This window comes from Silene latifolia, chromosome 11 (assembly GCF_048544455.1).
Source record: "Silene latifolia isolate original U9 population chromosome 11, ASM4854445v1, whole genome shotgun sequence".
Taxonomy (NCBI): domain Eukaryota; kingdom Viridiplantae; phylum Streptophyta; class Magnoliopsida; order Caryophyllales; family Caryophyllaceae; genus Silene; species Silene latifolia.
This window is the reverse complement of record NC_133536.1, coordinates 121215928-121240862: the sequence shown is the minus strand read 5'-3', so window position 1 is coordinate 121240862 and position 24935 is coordinate 121215928. Positions and strand designations below refer to the sequence as shown.

At 35.6% G+C, this 24935-nt stretch overlaps 1 protein-coding gene across 1 annotated transcript in view; it reads right to left on the bottom strand.

Moving 5' to 3' along the window:
- The window catches only part of LOC141615057 (protein MOTHER of FT and TFL1), a 51315-nt gene extending 35195 nt beyond the window's left edge, over positions 1–16120 (bottom strand). Inside the window, exons 1-3 of the mRNA XM_074433633.1 lie at positions 15926–16120; positions 14969–15030; positions 14279–14319 (exon numbers count right to left, since the gene is read on the bottom strand). Of these exons, the coding sequence (XP_074289734.1) occupies positions 14279–14319; positions 14969–15030; positions 15926–16120 (298 nt within the window). The remainder of the gene's footprint in view (positions 1–14278; positions 14320–14968; positions 15031–15925) is intronic.
- Between the last annotated feature and the right edge of the window lie 8815 nt (positions 16121–24935).

The following is a 24935-nucleotide window of genomic DNA, read 5'->3' as shown; positions in this document are numbered from 1 at the left end:
AGCCAAACCAGTTCGTAGTGTTTGTACGAAAAATTAGTAATGTGTCGAGCACAAATTCAAGTTCACTGGTGCCCGTAAAATAAAATCCCAATGGTGCAACAAGGATCGAAAATCCTACTCAACTGATTACGATTAAGTTAATATTTGTCGTGGTGCAGTATATATACCTATGATATATAGTCTCTATCACATTTGTTTTGTCGTAACAAATCAATAAAGTCAGTATCAAAAAGCTTTACATGAAGCTTTATCAAATCATTTTAAACGGGCACGGGTCAAAAGTTTCATTTAACCCATTTCACTTATTAATAATTAATAATATGTACTAAATAAAAAGGGAGTCAACAATTTCTTTTTAACATGAAAAATGGGTCAAAATTTTCGTTTTAAAGAGCACGGGTTTCACTAAATGAAGAAATGGGCTCAACAATTTGCAACGGTCTGACACTATTCATACCCATGTAGTTTCACTAGCTTTTTGTTGATTTTCATCCGAATAATTTTAAATCATTGTATATAAGCTGAGGATTTTTAAGCCGCCTAAGTAACAAGGCAAAGTTGAGACGTAAATTTAGCTAATAAGAGGGCATATTGTACTACAACAATTACTCAACAAATAAACACTAATGTATTTATGTATCATTTATGCTAATTACAAATGAAATTATAAGCCAGACTTAAAATCTTATTATCATCTTATAACTCAATTTAAATTATTAATAAAACTTGATCTCGAATATTCGTATTTTTTTTTATCATAACAAGTTTTAAAAATCATAAATAACGTAGTGTATAAAGAAGTTTTCGAGAAGTTATAGTACAATTTACTTATGATTATTGTTTTTTCTTTCTTTCAAATTTGTCTACTTTTGCTATGCTTTGAAATTTTCGAGAAGTTATTGTTGTATTTTTATTATTGCCATATTTTAGATACTCTCGATAGATACAACTTTATTATTGTCATATTTCAAATACTCCCGATAGATACTTTAGTTAAGAGCAACCACTATAAACACACCTTGCTACAACCAACTAAACAACAAACCCGTGCAATTTGCACGGGTTTAAGACTAGTTTATCATAAAACGAGATCTCTTAGTAACCATTTTTACCCACAAAAAGATTATTTTTGAATCTGTTTTACAATTATATTAGCGTAAAACCACTTTACAGAGGATTAATACTTTCTTATAAAGAGGAAATGAGAAGATCATAACTTTGTTCTTACAAATTTACAGTTCCCTAAATACTAAATATATGTTGAGACCCAATTTAATCAGTTAATGTTGATGATGCCTTAAGACAAATTAATCTCATGGTTTATTTAATCGTGTGCTTCTTAAGTTTTAATCTTGTAGCTCAAGATCTCTAAACGTCAATGATGATTACATGATCAAAGATGAAGAATGTCATAGGTTGGGTCATGGTATTATAAGACATCATTAAACTCGGTTTATTGTCTAAGTGCAAAAACAACAATGCGGTCCACAATAACTTATGAAGGCTAGTCTTTGAAAGAAACATTTCGAAAATGTTTGAACTCTTGTAAATAGCTTTCCAAACTTTCAACAAACCTTTTGAATTCCAGAAAATCTGGTTTGATCTTTTAAGTTGAGAAGAAAGCTATTGAAGTCTTGGGAACAATGTTGCTTGCACAAAAAGACATTTACCAAAAATTGGTTGTTTACTTTTATATATTTGGCAAAATTTATGATTCCAATAACACCACCAAATAAGCTCTTTCTTGAACAAAAACTTAACCCATATTTGTTAGTGTGTAGGCAGCAAGTTAGCTTTGACTAAGTATGCAAGATTACTTAAACAAGAAACCCATTTCTTGCTTAAGGGTCTCGGTTTGCTTGTTCAAGAAACCGTCTTATTTTCAAGTATTGCCCAAACTTCAATTGTTTAAATTATTTCTACACTTGGACTATAATTTTGTGAGATGTTTTAATGTGTGAAGTATACACTACTTGGACATTATAAATACCTTGCTTAATTCATTTTAAAAAGTGTACAACAATGAGTTTAAAACCAAAAAAAAAGACTTAAGCTTTTAATCAAGTAAATTAACTTTGCAAAATCGTTTATCATTTAACAATTATTGAGTCACATTTTGCAAGTTTGTTTTATCTTTCGAGTCTTTTAAACGAGTACGTTGTGTTGCACTTAGTCATTCAAATCTTGTTCGATGATCTCGTGTTAAGAACTTAATCGTTATCTCCACGTCCATATTATGAACAACATTGAGATTCGTGTGTCTTGTAATAACCAGGTAGAACCAAAACAAAGTCTTAGGATAGAGTTATCTTAAGAAAGAAGTCTTATAGCGGAGTAGCTTAAAGCACGAAGTCTTCAAAGCGGAGTAGCTTTTGAGCATGGAGTCTTTCGGCGAAGTAGCCCAAAGCAAAAGTCCTATTGGGGAGTAGCTTTAAGCAATAGCAACGAGAGTAGGTTGGGGAGTTGTTTTATTATTCGGGGTGTCTTAGTTTGTATGATTTTACTTCTAAGACGTTTAATAAAATAGCGATGGACGTAGGTCGCTGAGTAGTGACCGAACCAGTTTTAAAAACATCGTTTGTTTTGTCTATTTACATTTTTATTCCGCTCCACTTTAACTCTTGATATTATTTCAGAATCCACTGTGAATTACACTGTGACTTATACTTGCTGAATTGTCGTCGTATATTTCTAACTCTATAGCTCTAAGTATCAACTTCTCCTTTCATCTAAGTGTAGTCTAAAGTGTCTAAAGAGTTTTAAAATAAGCTTTCATTAACCGAGAAGGAAGAATAAAATATTGAAAAGGAGATGAGTGAAAAATCAAGTGAAAAGAATGAAAAAGATGTGAGCGAAAAGAATGAAAAAAATTGAGTGAAAACAATGAAAAATTAAAGAGTGAGGAGAAAGAAAAGAGAGAAAAATCAAAAGAAATTGAGAGTGGAAAAGAAAGTAAGGAAGAAAAAGAAAAAGAGAGTGATGAAGAGGTGTTGAGTATATTGGTCCGAAATCAAAGACGAGGAAGGAAGGGAAAAGGAAAGTTGAATGCCATCTTTAATGATGATGAGCTCTTCAAAGAGGAAGGAGAACCCGTATCTACAAAGAAATTCCAAACATGAAGGTTACAAACTCGATCAAGCTTGAGGAAACGAAAAATAGAGGAAGTTGAACATGTTGAAATCGACAAGGATGAAACTAAAATCGATGATGAATTCGCTGAAATTGAAGGATTAAATCTGAAATCCAAAGGTGTCTTGATGGTCATTGATCAACAGTTGAACGAAAACAAGAGCAGGACACTTGATATTCTTCAACAACAAGGTTTTTCTCAAGTTGTATATGATTGTTGCAAGCATGTGATCCGAGGTAGCTTTCAATCCGGTAGGCGCTACCAGCGCTATGATCTCGATTGGTATGACTCTTCTCCCGCCTTTAAGTTTTTCAAATATGCGATGTTTGCACAAAAATGGCAACATCATCTTAATTACTATGGGAAGGTCTATATACCCGAGTTGGTTCAATTCTATACCACGGTGAAGGTTAATGTTGATTCCGGCTCACTCACGACCGTGATTAACAAAAAGCCTTTGTGTCTTAGTGTTGAAAGTGTTGGTAGGATGTTTCAAGTACCAACAACCGGTTTGTCAAAGTTTTCGAAGGGTGCTTGGCCTACTATTGACGGGATTAATTCCTTAAACGTGACCATGTTTTTAAGTCCAAGTGCTAATTCATGCAATATTTTCTCGGCTAGGGAACTTAAAATCAATCATAGGTTCTTCTTTAATTTCATTTATCGAACCTTGATTCCTTGCAATGGAAGCCGTGGAAAATGCTCTGTATTGGACATGTGATTTATTTATCACATAGCAAACCATTTGTCAATCAACTTACCCGCTTTAATGTTCTTTCACATTGATCATATTGTTAAGATTATTGAGAAGCGTAAAGTTGGTAGTGCTACGGTTTTAGCTTATGGAATGTGGTTGTCTATGATATTTGAGAAGATGGAAATTGTTGACTCGATAAGCTTTGGGGTTAATAACCTTTGTGATTCAATGACTTTGGGTATGCTCTCGAGAATGCTCGTGAAAATCAAGAATGATAAGCTTGCTCGTAGATGGCCGGGTGGTAAGGCATCTAATGTTGGTTCTTCATAAAGTGATTTCGCTTCTATGACACATCTCATCAAAACAATGAAGGAGCTAATGGATCTCCAACGAGCTCAAACGGATGAAATTGCGGGTTTGAAATTAGAAGTGACGGGATTGCGTTAGGAGCTAGCCGAGGTAAAGGGTCAAAATGATGAACTTGTGGAAATGGTTCGTTGTTTGGTGGAACAAGGCGAGTCCGAGGAAGGTGATGACAATGCCTAAACCCATTACACAACCTAAGCCTACCCTAACCTTTTGCCAAGCCCATGCCTAGCCAAGATCAAACAATTCTTATCCTTTTGCTCACTTGGTTGTTATGTTTAATAATTATCTTTTATGCTCTAATCGGTTGTGTTGTTAATTGTTGAACAATTTATTTTATATGACTTTAATCTCTATGTACTATATTTATTGTATTATTCCTACTTGATGATGTCAAGAGGGGGAAGTTGTTAAAATTATGCATGTGTGATCTAATGACTCTTAAGCTTGCGTATACCGTTATCATGTTAGATAAAATGATTAAACGTTCTACCTAGGCTAATTAAAAATTTGACCAAAGTAGAATGATTATGTATATCCATCTTATTTTGATCATGTTTTGACTTGTGAACTTTGACCATGGATTAAGGGGAAAACACACTTAATTTCATTTGTCTTGTTAACATCAAAGGGGGAAATTGTTGAGGCCCAATTTGATTAGTTAATGTTGATGATACTTTAAGACAAATTAATCTCGTTGTTTATTTAATCGTGTGCCTCTTAAGTTTTAATCTTATAACTCAAGATCTCTAATCGTCAATGAAGATTTCATAAGGATGATCAAAGATGAAGAATGTCATAGGTTGGGTCATGGTATTGAAAGATATCATTAAACTCAGTTTATTGTCTAAGTGCAAAAACAACAATGCAGTCTACAGTAACTTATGAAGGCTCGTCTTTAAAGGAAACATTTTGAAAATGTTTGAACTCTTGTAAATGGCTTTCCAAACTTTCAACAAACCATTTGAACTTCAGAAAATCTGGTTTGATATTTTAAATTGAGAAGAAAGCTATTGAAGTCTTGGAAACGAAGTTGCTTGCACAAAAAGACACTTACCAAAAATGGGTTGTTTACTTTTTACATATTTGGCAAAATTTATGGTTCCAATACACCACCAAATAAACTCTTTCTTGAACAAAAACTTAACCCATATTTGTTAGTGTGTAGGCAGCAAGTTTTCTTTGACTAAGTATGCTAGATTACTTAAGCAAGAAACCCGTTTCTTGCATAAGGGTCTTGGTTTGCTTGCTCAAGAAATCGCCTTATTTTCAAGTGTTGCCCAAGTTCCAATTGTTTACATTATTTCTACATTTGAGCTATAATTTTGTGAGATGTTTTAATGTGTGAAGTATACACTACTTGGACATTATAAATACCTTGCTTAATTCATTTTAACAAGTGTGCAACAACGAGTTTAAAACCGAAAAATGACTTAAGCTTTTAATCAAGTAAATTAACTTTGCAAAATCGTTCAAGTTTGTTTTATCTTTTGCGTCTTTTTAAGTACTCGTTGTGTTGCACTTAATCATTCAAATCTTGTTCGATGACTTCGTGTTAAGAACTTAAACGTTATCTCCACGTTCATATTGTGAACAACATTGAGATTCGTGTGTCTTGTAACAACCTAGTAGAACCAAACCAAAGTCGTAGGATAGAGTTATCTTAAGCAAGATGTCTTATAGCGGAGTAGCTTTAAGCAGGAAGTCTTCAAAGTGGAGTAGCTTTAAGCACGAAGTCTTCGAAGCGGAGTAACTTTTGAGCATAGAGTCTTTCAGCGGAGCAGCCCAAAGGAAAAGTCTTATTGCGGAATAGCTTTAAGCAAGAGTCTTGGAAGCGGAGTAGCTTTTAAGCAATAGCAACCAGAGTAGTTGGGGAGTTGTTTTATTATTTGGGGTGGTCTTAGTTTGTATGAGTTTACTTCTAAGACGTTTAATAAAATAGCACTGGACGTAGGTCGCGGAGTAGTGACCTAACCAGTTTTAAAACATCGTTTATTTTGTCTATTTACATTTTGATTTTACTGCACTTTAACTCTCGATATTATTTCAGAATCCACTGTGGATTACACTGTGACTTATACTTGCTTAATTGTAGTTGCATACTTCTAACACTATTGTTCTAAGTATCAACCTCTCCTTTCATCTAAGTGTAGTTTAAAGTGTTTAAAGAGTTTTAAAAGAAACTTTCATTAAGCTTAAATTTTTAAATACACACCTAATTCACCCTTGCCTCCTCTTAGATGCTCCCGTGCTTGACTGTTCAATATAAACCTTAAATTACGCGGGAGGTAATATTATACTCTTTCTTGAGGGACAGTTGTTTACCTGTTCTACTATAAGGTGGTTTAATTCATTTATTTGTCTTTCTATATTGAGAAAGTTTTGTATGCGTAATTTAATTATCCACATACATTATTGTCCACTCCTCATCCAATAAAATACCCACAAATGATATCTCCTACTTTCACATTGGTCTTTGTGCCAAAAACCAAAGGTAAACAAATAACCAAAACGGAGGACGGAGGGAGTACAGAGTTCGATACAGACATATCGACATTGAAATATTTTATTAGTATACTTAGAATAGATCCCGCGTATTCCACAGTACATATAGACTTGATGCAGGAGCATTAAGAGATAATGATTTATTGATAAGTCGAAATATTTCAAAAATGATTAAAGGATTTAAGATTGATTCAAGACAAGCAACCGTAGTAATTTAGGAAGAAATCAGTCAGAACCGAAGACATATCAATGAACACACATGAGGAATGTTCAATACGCTGCAGCATTGTTCACGTGTTTTCTTGACGCCCAAGGAAGATACGTCGAGACTTCTTACCAAAAGGAGTCATATCCTAGTTTAATTATATTTAGGTAATAAGTATTTTGTGTTCAAATAGGATTATCTTCTTTCCCTAAATAGAGTTGGTGTAATACATTCCTAATTTATTTAGGAAAGTTTAGTTTCCTAATTCTAGATAGGGTAGTTGTTATTTCCTAATTAGTTTAGGAAATTTCTTATTTTTTTTAGGAGTCTCTATGTCGGTCTATATTAGTATAAATAGGAGTCTTTGTATTCAGTTTTAATCAATCGGGTTTGAGAATTAATACAAGAGTTTCTTGTTGTGTGTTTATTGCTTGCGAGTTATAAGTTCTTTATTTCTTCCTTACGAGATTGAGATTTTAGTGTGATTCGATCCTTACGAGGTGAGAACCACCGTTCGTGTATATCTTCGAATTTCTTGCGAGGAAGGAGAGTTTATTCACGTCATATCCTAGTTTTAGTTGGGGCATCTTGCGAGATTTTCACAACTAATTCATATCCCTTTATTTTTCGTGCATATTTCATACAAAAAACACCAAAAGAACTTTAATTCCGCTACATATTTTATTATTCAAAAATAAAACATCAAAATTCGAGTAGTTTTACATCAAATTGGTAAAACTCGTAGTTATTTTACATCAAATTGGTTACCAGAGCCAGGTTATTAATTTGTTTCTTAACAAGTTAATCTTGGGAAGTGAAGATGCCAGGAGATGCCGATTCAAGCAAGGGTACTGGTGACGTTACAAGCACACTTCAAATGCAAACAGATGAGATGAGGGAAGCTATCGCCGAGCTAAAATATATGATGAAAAACCTTCTTGTTGGACAAGGTAGAGAACGAAGTCCAAGTCGAAGTAGGTCTCGTGGCTCAGATTCAGATGATGCTATTTCCAGATCTAGGAAGGAATGCATGAACGATGATGATCGAGGTTTAAAGCTTGATATACCTGATTTCAATGGTGATTTGGATCCCGAGAAGTTCTTGGATTGGATTAGGCAAGCTGAACGAGGTTTTGAATACAAGGAGTATGATGAGCATAAACAATTCAAGGTAGCTATTCTAAAACTTACTAAATATGCATCATTGTGGTATGAAAACTTGAAAAAGCAAAGAAAGCGAGATAAGAAAGGCAAGATTGATACTTGGGAGAAACAAAAGAAGCATCTTATGAGGAGATTCTTACCAAGAGACTATGATCAAGAGAATTATCTAAAGTTGCAAGCTTTGTCACAAGATAATCTGTCCGTGGCCGAGTATATCAAAGAATTCGAAAGGATGACGATTGTTTGTGATCTTGAAGAGAAGGAAGATCTTAGAGTTGCAAGATTCATCAAAGGTCTTACGCCATCAATTGCTAATAGAGTTGAAGTTCAGATTTATAATGGTTTTGATGATGTGTGTCGTTTGGCCTTAAAGTTTGAGAACTTGAGAAGCATGATAAAGCAAGGAAATCCTATGCATATTCAATAAAATCAAATTCAAATTCGAGTTCTTATTCGGAGCCAGAATCTAACAAGCCTAAGGAAGTTCAAATAGAAGATGAGAAAGACAAAGGCGAGAGAGTAGACGCGGAGCCTACTAAGGGGGAAGTTCTATGAGGCGATGTTTCAAGTGTCAAGGCTATGGACACATAGCTAATGAGTGTCCTCAAAAATGAGCTCTAACCATGTAAGAGCTTTGCAAGATTATCCCTAATTTTGTCACCCTAGAAAAAGAGAGTCCACGTCACGAGAAAGGCGACAAGGAAAAAAGAATGATCTATGATGTTGAGCCATTAAGTGATGATGATCAATAAGAAGAAGTGGTTCGCTATTTACATCTCCAAACTAGTCCGATCAAGGAAGAAAATATTGAGTTTGTTGCTATTCATGAGGAAGAAGAAGAGCATATCGAAAACAAGCTTCAAGAAGAGCAAGTTGAGTCGTTCAAAGACGTTCATGAAGAAGAAGCAAAAAAGCATGCACATATTAGTACAAGTGACTGTGGAGATGCCTTATCTCGCCCAAATAGACAATTCAGAGGTCTTTTTGATTAAGAGGCCAATTAAGAGTGATGAATTAAAAAGGGAAGACGAGATTGACATAAATATTTTTGAACCATTAGATGAAGATGATAACGAAGAAATTCCAAATATGTTCAATGGTAAGTCCGACGATTCTTGTTTATTATCAATCTTATGCAAGGAGGTACTACAAGATAATACCTGTTTGGATTTTCAATTCAAAGAACTGTATAAGTCGCCACTTGATATATTCATTGGCAAGAAACTATATGGTGGGAATTATCAATGTTACTTCGTGATTTCGATTCATATGGAAGTTCAAGGTGATCTTATTATTCCAAACAAGTCTCTTTTTGACTTTGCTACACCTGTGCAAGGAGGGAGGTGGGTTGGAAGGCACAAGAAAGGATGGCTCGAAGGATATTGTCTTAATAACAAAGGGAATGGTTCTAGATGCTACAAGAGGATTGCTAAATTAGTGAAATTCGAACAAATTCATAGGATCATAACTATTATCATGGGTAAGATTGTGAGGTTCTTTTTTTATCCAGGTGGCCTACTGATACGAAAATTGCGCGGAAGCGGTTTCAAAGAATAGCGAACAATAATGGAAAAGGGATATTTGCTTCGAAATCTGTCTTGAAATCGAAACAATGGGATATTTGCGCGATCTAGACCTATAGATCGAACAATGGTGACCGATGTAGCAAAGCGCGTGCTAGTCGATCTAGTTTAAGTCTGAAAACGCGTCCGACAGAAACCGTTTTGGAACGAAACGCGTCGATCCTATGTTTACAGAACTTGCAAACACAAACAAAGCAACAGCTTTAATTTTTATTCAATTTCAATCGATCTGAAAATTAACATACAACGACTTCTATTTATACTAGAAAATAAACGACCTAGTACTGGCTTGCTTCACAAGTTAATATTTTCCTAAAACCCGACTTATACAATTACCTTATTCTATTATTCTGAAACTAGGAAATAAATAAACTAGTAATAATCTAATTAGGAAATAAAGTAGTTCTATGGTTTTTAGGAAACCTTTATTAAACTCCTAATTAAAATATCAGCAATAAAAATTATAGTATTCCTCCTAAATCGAGCTAACCATTTTCGGATCATCCCCTCCCCCTTTGAAAGGAATTGTCCTCAATTCATGTAACTTAATCCGCCAGGATCAAAAACGAACACACCTTCGACGCCAAGCCTCATCTCGTTCATTCCTCTTAATTTCAGCATCCTCTTGTGCCATAACTGCATGTGCCTACCACCCCTCCTCCCTCCATGCACAAGTCTTGAAAATTCCCTATCAGCCTTATTGTTATGAATCGTTTTGATAACAGATTCAACTTGAAAGAACAACTTCTCCACACTTCTATCATGCTCCTCTATTTGAGAATCAACCATCCTAAAATTCAATGATTCCTTAATCTCAATAAAGTACCACGCCTCCTCATGATCATATTCATCAAAGATAGGAGGTGATGTCGGATCAAACTTAACATTCTCCTCGTAGGTGCTTTGACTTGAGAATACTCCTGACATGTCTTCTTCTTTTTGCCCTTTTTTTCAGTTTTTGTTTTCGCGGATGAACAGTACCGCGTCGTGAACAGTATTTTTTTTTTATTTTTTTATTTTTTTTTTTTGCAACCGTCACACCTTGAGTAGCAAGTTACTAGAACCGTGCTCATTGGATCAAAACCGATTAACCCTCAAACTACCTGCTTGAGTTTAACCCTTGAACTCCAATCGCAATCAGAAATTCAACTAACAACTTGGTTTTGACACGCCTAGGACCGTCTAGATTTGAGGAAATCAAGAGCCGAAGCTCTGATACCACTTATGATACGAAAATTGCGCGGAAGCGGTTTCAAAGAATAGCGAACAATAATGGAAAAGGGATATTTGCTTCGAAATCTGTCTTGAAATCGAAACAATGGGATATTTGCGCGATCTAGACCTATAGATCGAACAATGGTGACCGATGTAGCAAAGCGCGTGCTAGTCGATCTAGTTTAAGTCTGAAAACGCGTCCGACAGAAACCGTTTTGGAACGAAACGCGTCGATCCTATGTTTACAGAACTTGCAAACACAAACAAAGCAACAGCTTTAATTTTTATTCAATTTCAATCGATCTGAAAATTAACATACAACGACTTCTATTTATACTAGAAAATAAACGACCTAGTACTGGCTTGCTTCACAAGTTAATATTTTCCTAAAACCCGACTTATACAATTACCTTATTCTATTATTCTGAAACTAGGAAATAAATAAACTAGTAATAATCTAATTAGGAAATAAAGTAGTTCTATGGTTTTTAGGAAACCTTTATTAAACTCCTAATTAAAATATCAGCAATAAAAATTATAGTATTCCTCCTAAATCGAGCTAACCATTTTCGGATCACCTACATATCTTCAAAATTTGAGGGCGATTTTTTTCAAAGAAAGGGAGAATGATGCAGGAGCATTAGGAGATAATGATTTATTGATAAGTCGAAATACTTCAAAAATGATTAGAGGATTTAAGATTGATTCAAGACAAGCAACCGTGATAATTTGGGAAGAAATCAGTCAGAACCGAAGACATATCACTGAACACACACGCGGAATGTTCAATACACTGCAGCATTGTTCACGTGTTTACTTGACGCCCAAGGAAGAGACGTCGAGACTTCTTACCAAAAGGAGTCATATCCTAGTTTAATTATATTTAGGTAATAAGTATTTTGTGTTCAAATAGGATTATCTTATTTTCCTAAGTCGAGTTGGTGTAATACTTTCCTAATTTATTTAGGAAAGTTTAGTTTCCTAATTCTAGATAGAGTAGTTGTTATTTCCTAATTAGTTTAGGTTTATTATTTTTTTTAGGAGTCTCTGTGTCGGTCTATATTAGTATAAATAGGAGTTTTTGTATTCAGTTTTAATCAATCGGGTTTGAGAATTAACACAAGAGTTTCATGTTGTGTGCTTATTGCTTGCGAGTTATAAGTTCTTTATTTCTTCCTTGCGAGGTTGAGATTTTAGTGTGATTCGATTCTTGTGAGAGCCACCATTCGTGTATATCTTCGAATTTCTTGCGAGGAAGGAGAGTTTATTCACGCCATATCCTAGTTTTAGTTGGGGGGTCTTGCGATATTTTCACAACTAATTCATATCCCTTTATTTTTCGTGCATATTTCATATAAAAAACACCAAAAACACTTTAATTCCGCTGCGTATTTTATTATTCAAAAATCAAACAACACAATTCGAGTAGTTTTACATCAAATTGGTAAAACTCGTAGTTATTTTACATCAAGATTTTTACTTTTTACAATATTACTTATAAATTTTAGATTCATATCTCATTAATTTTTATATTTCTACTCATTGAATTGTATTTTGATTTGAGAAAAAAAGTTAAATTAATCTAAAAATTAATTAAGATATTTGAATAATTTCATGAAGTTTATTTTTAACAAAATATTTTAATTACTTCAAATTTAGTGATTTCATTTTTATAAATTTTCTCAAATTCTTTTCATAAATTATTTTTTCGTCACAAAATTAAATAACAGTTTATGGTTATGTAAAGTTATAGTTTTATTTATACCAATTTTATTTCATTTTAGTTAAAAGTTTAAATTTTAATTTTTAATGATGAAAATATTATAGGTTGATGTTAAGATTGTTATTTTTTAAATGAAAGATTAGTTAGTTTATTAATTAAAGAAAATCTATTTTATTTCTATATTTAAATTGGAGCATTTTAGAGGGATTAATTTTTGAGGATCTTTATTCTCCTAGTAGATAGGGGGTTGCATTTGTGTAAAAAAATAAGAAAATAGTTATTTATGGTATAGAATAATCGGAATGTAAATATTGTGAAATAAAGTAGTTGACATATTTTTTTTTTTTTTTTTGAAACCCAACTGGGTACATGCATTAATTCGAATTAATAAGCCGATCAACAAGCTCAGGTAGCTTATCGACCCAAACAATTCTACCAGACCCTACCGGCGCTACATGTGCTAACTCATGAGCCACCGCATTGTTCCGCCTACTCGTAAAAGACCAAGAAACAGAAATGAAAGAAATACACAAACGTAAAATATCGTTAATAATAAAAGTAAACAAACTACGGCCCTTCTTGCGTTGTCTCAAAGCTTCGATCACTTGCGAGCAGTCACTTTCCACCACGATCCGGTCATGACCCTTCTCCACCGCGAGCTCTAGTCCTTCCAAGATTGCAACAGCTTCCGCCACATGTACCTCCCACACTTCCCTCCGACTATGCGCCATGCCCCAAAGCACCTTCCCTTCACTGTCACGGCATACAGCTCCAAGTAGTTGACATATTGGGTATTCATTATTTATAGCAAGTGGATTTATTTTAGTATGTAAAATACTTGGGTGGGAAAACTGAGCGCTATTATTTGGAGAAGTGTTATTCTGTTAGTATATAGGGAATTGTTATATAAGTAAAATATTCCACGTGAGTTTGTTGCTATGTATTGAAACTCGACACCATTCAATGTGTTTTTTTTTTGTGTTGATCAGGAGTATACCTTACCGACCGACAATTGGGACAATCTCCTTCGAGGTACTAAAGATAATTAAATGGGTTGATCTCTTCAAGTTTAACTTTTTTATTCGCAAGAGTCATGAATCAAACCCCTGATATGAATCAAACCCCTGATGTGTTGTACTATAGCAGCTTACCTACTTTTCTCATAGCAAATTATTGTATGTGAAATTTCACCACTAGGCATGGTCCAAATTCATAAGAAAGAAGAAAATCCATTTATAATCCAAAAACTAATTCGCAATATTCGGATTAACTCTTCAGTTATATACATAAAATAAGATGGCACCCTTATCACCTGGTAACGTCCTAGCAATCTAGCATGAATGATGGACCCCGTATATGGTGACGTGAGTGGGTGGTAATGAGACTCGATATCATCCGGTCAACCTCATCATTACCACCTGGTCACAACCTGATAACGTCCTAGCATTGTGATCAACTCCTTCAGAAGTCTCTCCCATATGATAAAACATTTGTGACTTGCATTTATATAAATTGTAACCGTTTCCCTTAATGTTAATTAAGTCATTCAGTTAATTTTATCGTATTACATGCATACAATTTCCCTCTTCGGGAAGGAACATCTTCACAAATTTACACAGGATTATGGTAAATACGAAGAACATAAGCTATAGGTAGCATAAGAGTGAGGGAGATGAGATAGAGAAAATACCGCGTGAAGGGGTTGTCCCACCAGGTATATCAGTCACAATCCTGAACGTCAAATTACCCAAATTGATGAAGATATAAAAAGAACTAATGAGAAATTTATATACTTCTTATATTTGACGGTTTATCAGAAATGTATATAATTGACTCACTAACAATAGAGTTTAGAAGATCGTAAGTGAATTCATCGTTATACTTTAGTGAGCTTGCCACAGGCGGTTAAGATCAAATACTTAATGGTAGGGTTATCATGGTGTTGAACTTTGTCCCGCTATCAGTGTAAAACCTTAACGTGACAATTTTTGAATATTTCACAAAAATATGAGTGAACTAGGTACACCAAAACTGTCATCAAGTCCTTCAATTTCAAAATATAATTATTGATTGATATAAGCTTTTCAATGTGTTGTAAAGAAAATCGTCTTGAATTACGATCATCTTGTATAGGTTAACTCTCTAGACTCTATAGCAAGTAACAAATAATCCAAAAGGGAATTATCTCAGAAATATATATTTTCGAGTTGCCATTATTTAAAAAAAACAAGTGTTGTAGAATGGCACAAGGCACCAAATACTTTTAAACTTTGTTACCAATTCAACTTCAGATGGACAAGATTATCGAGTTTATATAATTATACTCCATATAGAATTCTATTGGTATATATGCCGTATACATCTAGATCACTAAACTTACCAATGGATCCACTCTCGCATGGAGGGCTCGCTTGGGCTCGGAGCATCCGGATCGGTCATGACCTGCATGCAACTAGATCTGAGTCACTCTTTAAACAAACACCTTCGATAATCTATTTATTTCTACTATTATATCAAACACTTGTTCTACCATCTAATAGAATTCTATTTATCCAACTATAACATTACAAAATAAGTGGTAGGGGGGAACTAAGGGCTAGCAGAGGCAGTTGTTGCACTATGCAAAATACTCCGTATAAATCAGAAACTTTAGTCAAACTTTTTTTTTTTATATGTTTGTCGTCCAAAATATTTTAAATCCCGTTCCATTGGGGTAACCTTTTTTTTGTTTAATTCATCATAGGGTAAATTAAAATAACTCTCTTTTAAAATCCTCTTGTATAATTTTTTCCTAAAATTGCTCCTTTAAAATGCAATTTTATCAAAAATTGTTTCAAACTCCAACTTAGGTGTCTTATTACATATGTTTATGAACTTATCCCGTTTGTCTCCTAGCTAATTAATACTTTGAAAGGTACAATGATGGAGAATAAGATCAAAAGAATTTTTGAAGCAATTTTTGATAAAAGTATATCTTAAGGGAGTGATTTTAAGAAAAAGTTATATAAGGGAGTAATTTTAAAAAACTGGATTTAAAATAGAGCTTTTTTTAATTTACTCTTCATTATATTCAAGAGAGAATTTAATTTTGTGTAAAGAAACTAAAGTCCAAACTTAGAATTCTTACATATTTTTGTTAACATACACCGAAATTTTATTTATAGGTCCACTCCTGATTATTTCAAACACAAATCATAGATATGAGTCGTCGTCTAATAGAGTAATAGTGTTACCAGCTATGATGGTTAACATCAAATGTTCTAAGTCTAAGACCAAGAAATGCAATGACATGCATAAATAAAAAAGAAAAGGAAGAGCTATAATGAAGTAGATGGACCAAAGTGAAGAAGACGTCAGGATGACCACCGATGACGACGCGAGGAGGATCGAGGGCAACAGAAGGCTTAATAGTGCAACCATTAGTGACATGTTTAGGTCCGAAGTATATTGACATGTTTACACTGGGCATAAACATGTCTACAACGTCTCCAATGACTCTTCCTACAACCAGCGGATCGGCAGAAGCAGCCATAGTAATAACGTACGGAGTATATATTTTTGAGTGAGGTTAACAAGTACAAGTACTCAGTAGTTTGTTTATATATGGACTTAGCTTAGCTTAGGTTGTGTTGTATTCCTATTATAAGAGGAAAAAACAGGAAATGCATGCAAGAGGAGCATGAAAGACATAAATTTGTAGGAGGGTGATTTGAGCAGCATGCAACACGTGTGAGGCAAATCCGTAAGGTAAACCTTTTTTTGTTCCGTCTGCTGCTATATTGTTTATTTGTTTACACCCAAAAACACTACCTCTACTTAGGCCGGATATAATTTGGGGTTATTTTATAGGAATAATCTGAACTATTAGCTGTCTTCTCGTAATAATCCGAACTTTAAATTAACTTAGAATACACCATACTATCGCCTCCCTTCTCTTTTATCAAACCCGATAACCGGCTACCTATTTAGCAAGTTACCTTCCCTAATTCCTTTAACCATATCAGTTAGCGCCGAGATTGGGCGCCACACGGTGGCGTTAACTCATTTTCTCATTTTCCTCTCAGTTATCACCCCAAACTCACCCACCTACCAAACTCTAATTCCTTACCATTATCACAAACACCATAACCGCCTCAATCCAACCGTTGCCAACGCCACAACCAGTCAACCACCACCATCCAAGTGCCGCCAACACCACAACCATCAAAATCCACTATAGCGACACCACCACCATGAGCACTCCCACCATTCTCGGTCTCTTTAAACCATCATCTCAACTCCAAAATTACAAGCTTTCTACAATTTTGCACAAAACCAAACTCAAATGCTCAAAAATTTTAGTCTCCCTCATAATGTACAACCTCCAATGTTTCCTTATAGGTCTAGCATAGTGATGAGATATGTGGTATCATGGTATGTCTCTGAGCATACTTTAAATCTCTCCACATATTTAATTTAAAAATGCACGAATACGTGAGCAGCTACCTAACTCTGATTTCGATTCCAACGGGGTTGATTGTGAGCTTGGCGCCTTGGCAATGCTGATGCGAATCTGGGTTGAGGATCAGCTTAATGGCGATGGTAGTCCTATCACCTGTCCGTGCGAGACTGCGAAGGTGGTGAAAGGGTTGATTCTGGCACGGTGAAGAGCAAGAGAGATACGAGCATTCGGGGTGAGTTGTTGCTGTTTGGGTTCGATGGTAATTGAATCGAGGTTGACCATGGTGTTCGATTCGGTGGTGAATGATGCAGCAAGAATGCGAAAGAGGTATTGAAGATGGATTACAGTTCCGGACACGAGATCGGTGGTGAATGGAGGTTGTAGAAGGAGATGTGGGCTAATTCCGTGGTTCAAGGTGTTAATGGTGGTTGGAATAATGGTGGTTGATGATGAAGGTGTTAATGGTGGAGGATAAAGGAGACTTAATACTAATAACCGGTTTTCTAAAGATTTAAATGTTTTCCTTGGGAAAAAAAGTAAAAGTAATTGTATATTACAATTTCCCATAAAGACATCATTAAATTCTTTTTTTTTTTGGCTATCTAGGTTAGAAAAACCCTAATAATAATAATACTCTTAATAAAAATAATCCCAAGGATCACCGGATGGTAGACTTGTTTTTACATGTCATTTTTTGCCTAAGTTCAATATGAGAAGATAATGACAATACTAAGGTTTATTCTGAGTTAAATTGAAGTTCGGATTATTATGAGAAGATAGCTAATAGTTTGTATTATTCTTATAAAATAACCCTATAATTTGGGTAAATTAATCATATGCTAGTATGACGATTCTCCGTTGGAACAATAGAGGTATTGCTAGGTCTTTTTTTTTTGACATTTTCTTCAACTTAATCGTATCTACTGTTTGGGCCAAAATTATACTCCGTATTATATAGCTTGGGCTACGTGGCACGAGACAAAAGGGTAATCGAATAAGCAAATGAACCCATAACATACATGGGGGAGTTACGGTTTTAATCATTTTGAAAGCGTTTTCAATCAAGTTTTTTTTATCAAAGATCAAAATTTTGTTGTCCAAAGATTCCAAAACATCTTTCGGATTGAAAATCCGTTAATAATTGAAATCGTAGTGTTCGTTTGAAATCTGCTGCTCGAGTACCTCGTACGCGCGAGAGATTGAGTTCGTCAATTTAATTTCAAAACTGTTTTAAAGTTTGTTGATTTGAAAGTCGTCGACGACGTACCCAAAAGCCTGCTTCCCGACATTCTAGGAGCATCGTCAGAGATACATGTAATTTTTTTTTTTTTTTTGACAGCTGTGAAGAAAGAGTCTTACATTATAGTGGTACGGCTCACTAGACCATACCTATAAACTACAACATAAAACACCAGGGTACTACTAATAACATAAACTAAAACAAGGTAATAATTGCATCCTTCTTTCTCCCTTTTAATTATTTATTTATTTAATTATCGCTTTCCATTTTATTGTATTAATTATGTTTTTTGCGGTAATTTTTATTGTTGATAATTATGGAGGACGATGGGATTTTTGTGTATAACATGGTCGATGGATTAACCTTGTGATTGGTGATTTGTATTCTGTTAGGATATTAGACAATTGTTTTTGTCATATGCATCGTATTCGCATGTTTATTAATAATTATGCCAGATCTATGTTCATGTGCCCTAGATCTACGTTTAATATGATGCTAATGTCCTAGATCTAAAATTATTAACATGTTTGTATGTTTATTAGCATGTTTAATGATTAAAGTTTGGATCTTTAGCATGATTATAATGTTTGACTGTCAATTTGTGCTAATTTTGATTAAATAATGAAATTGTATAATTTTAAGTCATATTTTTGACATGGATCTCGAGATATGTACATGAATTTGATTTTTTGTAAAGTTTGATTTAAATTATGCATGTCTGTATGGTTGAATCTGATTGTGGTTTCGCATGTTTAAGTTCAATGGCTCTAATTATGAAATAATTAGATTTGTTTTAGCATGTTAATCAATTTCTCCAATATGTCAATATGTCACATTTGCATGATTAAATTAGGGTTAGAATAATCCTTTGTATGTCATTCACATGTTGATTTGTATTAATTATGAAATAATTGTATGATTTACATGTTTTGGATAAACCACTTGATTGGAATTACATGTTTTGATTGTTTTCAATTGCCTATGTTTGATATCGATTCATGTTACTTGTTTGAAACCCGACTTGATCTAGAATAGGCCATGTATGTACCCCTTGAGGCCATGTTGGCTGTGTGTGAATGTCCTGGTCCCGGCCCGGTGGCTTTTGTTTGTGTGTTTGTGCTTTGATTATGCTTGCTTGTTTACGTTTTTATTGCAATTGTTATTGTATGCTAACTCGTAACCGTTTGCTAATCTTTGTCTCGCTTGAGTGAGAATTTTTCTTCTCTTCCTTTGTTTGTTTATTTATGCTAGAATAATAAATGAATTGGTATGTTTAAATCACTTGACGAAGTTATGTGCATTTAAACCACGTAGAATTGTTTTCACATGTTTAGAGTTAACATGAATGGTTGTATTCCGACGAATACGAGTTTAATTAATTGACCATTGTTTGATCTAGAAGAGGCTGTTGTTTACAACGGGTGGGGTTGGGTGTTTTATTAATGAACTTCCCAACATGAACTTTCACACGGACCATTTTCTCAAAAGGTTCCTAAGTTTCCCAAAAACTTTGTGGCGACTCCAAAGTTTTTGAAAACCCCCTTGAATACAAATTCCCACATCCACAATAGCGAAAATGAAGTGCTCATTAGTCAAAATGTAACTCAAATTAAAGAAGGATTCATTCGAGTTATATGACGATGCTGAAGTAAGAATGCAACGAAGCTGAGTTGTAGCCTTCATTGGCACGTTACAATCACAACAATAATATTCTTTTTCTGTTTGCGAACCATCTTAAATTAAGCTTGCGAGTTTAGTTACAATTCATCCTTATGAGGCTGGATCGAATGTTGGAGATCGACCCTTGCGAGGCTAGAGCGAAAACACAAATCTATACCTTTTAATTCGGTTCTGTTTTCATGATTTAACAATAACAATTACCAACAATTTGCGCTTGAAACTTAAGACTCTAAATTCACACTTTAAATCATACTAGCTCTACATCAAATTAGTTATCAGAGCAAGGTTTTGATTTATTTTCTAATAATTTTGTCTTGGGAAGATCGTTAGGTAATAAATCTGCTTTTGGAATTTCCTTAGAGCTACCAATAAGATACATAGTTATAACTAGACCTGGCAAACAGGTAGCGTTGTGTCGGGTTCGTGTCACATATAAATTGGTCATCTACTCCTCAACCCTAACCCAACCCATTTACTTAAGCGGGTCATACACCTCAACCCTAACCTAACCTATTTAACTTTCTTATAACTCAACCTGGCTTGTTTAACCCATTTATCTTTAAACAACTCAATTTTATCTTACTCAACCCATTTATGTAATACTACGGATTTTATTAAGCTGTATACTCGACCGAGTAGAGCCTACTCGGCCGAGTAGTGTCTATTGTGGAGTCTGTTTGGTTCTGTCGAGGAATACTCGGCCTCTGTCGAGGAATACTCGGCCGAGTATGGAGAATACTCGACCGAGTAGAGGATACTCGGCCGAGTATAGCTTTACTCGACCGAGTATCCTACTGGCGAGTGTTATTTATTTTACCGGTTTGATTAGGGAATGTTTAGGGTTATTTTATATGCAACGTCAGTTTCCAAAACATCATTTTCAACCCTAATCATCTTACGATCACTCTAATCACTCCCTAATCATCCCCTAATCTCGTTGTGTGTACAATCGTCGTGGTCCTTGCGTATAATCTCTTATTCCTCCGTCGGTAAGTCTTTATCCCCATGTTTGTTGATGATAATTCTAGGGTTTGTTTTTGATTATGAATTTGGGGGAGATGGGGTTTTGCATATAGTGTTTGCGTTATGTGATTGTTGATTATCATTGATGTAGGTGACGATGTGGTAATTGTTATGCATATTGCATGATTGACTGCAACATAGTGGATTGCGAAAAGGTAGGGTTTTCCTACTCGGTTTCTATTAATTGATTTAAGACTGTGCTTGTGTTGTAATTGTTGTTACCCGCTGATCATCGGAGTATGGCTGTTGTGTTGTGACGGTTGTGGAGTTGGGATAGCTGTGATGCTGTGTGTGTTGTGATTGTGGTGGAGTCACTTGCGGGAGTGGCTTCACACCCTAGTTCGCCCTCCGTGGAACCCGTCACGGGAGGGGATGTGCACATTAAGGGACAGGGATTTTCAGTCGCTCGTTGATGAGCTGGACTTGGTGGGATGGGCTGCGGTCACCCACTGGCGGCGTGGATTACCTGTTGCGATGGGTAATCTGGCAGGGCTACACACTTCGGTGTGTAGTCGGTTACTATGTGAGATCGGGAGACCGGAGAGTGTGGATGATCAGCCGGTTGCATCGTTTGTTTGTCTTACATTGATTGAACAATACTGACCCCTTTGTTGTTGTTTTATAAAACCTGCGGTGATCCATTCGGGGATGGTGAGCAGATTGTGACAGGTAATGCAGATGTTTAGCTATGGGACAGTTATGGGGGTCATCACTCGAGTCTAGCTTCCGTCGTCAAGGGACTTAGCTTGCATTATTTGTAATTAATAGATATTTCATCGTTATGCTTTGGTTTGGTTTTGGAGATAAGTAATCGCTAATTATTTATACTTTAATAAAGGTTGTTTGGAATTGGTAACTTTGATATACTAACCTCGGGAAACCGAGATGGTAACAGCTTTTCATGCTAGGGTAGTCCTTGGTAAGGAACCTTGGTATGAGGGAGTGTTACAAAGTGGTATCAGAGCCGATGATTCTGGCACCTAAAACTAATGAACCCAATGAACTTAGGGAGTCTAAATAAAATGAACCCGGGGAGAGTTGTTTGGAGCTACCGCAAAGACTTGGGAGACGTCCCGGAGTCGCACTATGGCCCTCACAATCTCAAGCCGGTCACCAGGGGGAATTTGTTGTGAGTCTATTCGATGCGTGTGTGTGGTATGTGGAACTTGAATGGTTGAATCATGTGAAAGGAAGTGAGATGTGTGGAAACATGTGTAAGACATGGTGAAACTTGTTGAAACAAATTTGGTATGAAACATGTTGGCATGTTAAGTGTTTATTATGTGGCTTTCAAACGGGTAGTGGAACATGCGTACATAATCATGATGATGTTAAGGTTTGGTTGTTGGTAGTAGCGTGTGATTAAGGTCATGTGTCTATGCATATGAATGTCGTGTTTAATTTCCATGTGGATATGATAAAATTTCACCCATGTACTGGTTTTTATAGGTATTGGGTCGTTATTGTTTGTTTTATGCATGTTTAAGTTGTTTTGTTAAGAAATTTTGATTTGTATACAAACCGATTTTGGAAGGGTTGTCTTAAAACTGTCATAAGTCGAGTTCTGGAAATGATATTGCTGTGATTCCAAGTTGAGGTGGTAGCTTGTTCTCTTAAGATTCTAACGATAGGTCACACGCCCAAAATGGCCAAGTAACGAGTGAGATATGACTGTTTTACGAAAACTGGACGATGCTGAGAACTGTGTTGGTACTCGACCGAGTAAAGTAATACTCGACCGAGTAAGGTCTACTCGGCCGAGTATTCCCAATACTCGACCGAGTAATCCTTCTGCGACAATTGAGTTTGCTTCTGGAGTCGAAAACTCGACCGAGTAATATAGTTACTCGACCGAGTACCTTGTACTCGGCCTACTATGTTATGTACTCGACCGAGTACGTCATTGGGCGGCCACTTCGAGTCGGTGGCTATGTCCTTACTTTTGTTTTGAGTCGGTGGCTAGGTTCTTACATTGTTTTGAGTCGTAGGGTATGTACACATGTATGCTTTGAGTCCTAACGCATTCTTTTATATGTGTGACGGTCTGGATACGTAAGTTACCAAAGGCTATGACAAGGAGAATTCCGGCTTGGGAAGGACATGTGTTGGGTAAGCAAGATATGTGCTAATGTGGTTGTGAAGGATAGTGGAAAAAAAATGATGAGCTATTCGAGGTAAAGAGCATGTTTTGTGAGATACGATGAGTGATATAGTCGTGTGTTGAGTAGTATAAAAGTAAGTGTATATGGGTAAGGGTGATGTATGTGTAAAGAAGCATGATAATGAAAGATTGAGAAAAGGGATACGAATAGTGGCATATTTGGATGTGTAAGGATTTGTGGAGGGAGACAGCTAGGATAGAGTTGCTTAAGGATATATGTAATGGAAGATTGTTGTAAGAAGATAGGGAAGAGAGGTATATAGTGAACTTAGAGGAAGTTATGTCGCGATGTGGATTTGTAGATAGTGACTGAGTTTGGGAATTTGGAATATCAGGGGAGCCTAGTGTGTAATTCTTTGGACAGTTAACGGTATGAAGTGAATTTTTGGTTTCCTAGAGATACGACTAATGGAAGAGTAACCATTAGTGTGTAGACTTGATGGTGACAAGGGTGAGTGAAAAGCAAGATGAGATAGGATAAATGATAAGAAAGAATGATAAGATATTGATATGAATTAATGGAATTAGAGTTGCGGAGCTACGAGAAAATAAACAAATTACTAAAGAGTTAGGTAGAAAGAGGAAGGAGATGAATTATTAATTGGTATTATTGCGTGAAAAGGGGGGAAAGAGGGATGGACGTAAGTAGGAAATTACGGAAATTTACGATAGCCTCATTGGAGGGTGTGAGTTAATGGTTATATAGGAGAACAGGACGACGAGTTAGCCGTGAGTTTCGAGGTATTAAGGGAATAAGAAGCTTGTAAAGTGTTTGCATGATCTGTGATTTTGGTGGAGAGTTAGGTAACGATATGATAAAGGATAGAATTGGAAATAATGTTGAGGTAGATTCTGTTGATGGATTAGATGTTCGTTATTTGGGATGATAACCAAAGAGAGGAAACGGATTGTTATATTAAGAAGTGATAGTGAGAGGGTAGTCACATGAAGGACGTTGTTGTCATAGTATTGTCACTAGTGGTTGAGGGTGATGTTACTTTAGGGAAGTTAGTTGTTCTAATGAGGTTGATTTTGTGGAAGTGATTAGTATGTGTGGTTGTGAGGGAGTATAAGATGTGGATATATGAGGTGTTCGCTGGTAGTTGGTTACCAATGACATGTTACGTTCGCCGGATGGTGATAATTGTGTGTATGAGAGGATATGTTATGAAGGACACCTGAGTTAAGTCCGGATGAGAAGTATTCATTGTCAAATGGTAACTTACGTGATCAAGATTGACTAGTTATATTCGATTATGGGTCCTTGAGGTGTGTAAAAATTTGTGTGAGGTCCTGGCCTCACGAGTAATGGTGTGGCGTGATAGTTACGGGTCGTTATATGTGTGTTCTGCGTCATATGTTATACTTATATGTGTATGTATGATATCTGTAAGTAATGGTGTGAGGTTCCAGCCTCAAGAGTCATGGTATGGATAATATTCATAAGGTTGGTATTTGAGATCCCGTCTAATATGCTGCGTCGTGATCTGGTAGAGCAGTTTTAAGAAAGTCTTATGGTCAAGGAAGTTATGCTGAGTCAGTGTAATGAGATTGTAAAAGTTGTGACAGCTATCGATGTGGTTTTTGTGCACTGTGCACGGTAATTCGTGTGGTGATACGAGTATTTTCATGTTGTCATAGATTGTTGCTTGTTTACTGTTGTTCCCTGTCAGTGTCGGTCGGGGCATATATACCGTTGTTTTGGTTCCCGATGTGTCTTACCAGTGTCGGTATGGGTATGGTTCTGTTGGTTTTCATAGAATATGACATGAAAAAGAGAGTTGGGTATGGTTCTGTTGAGG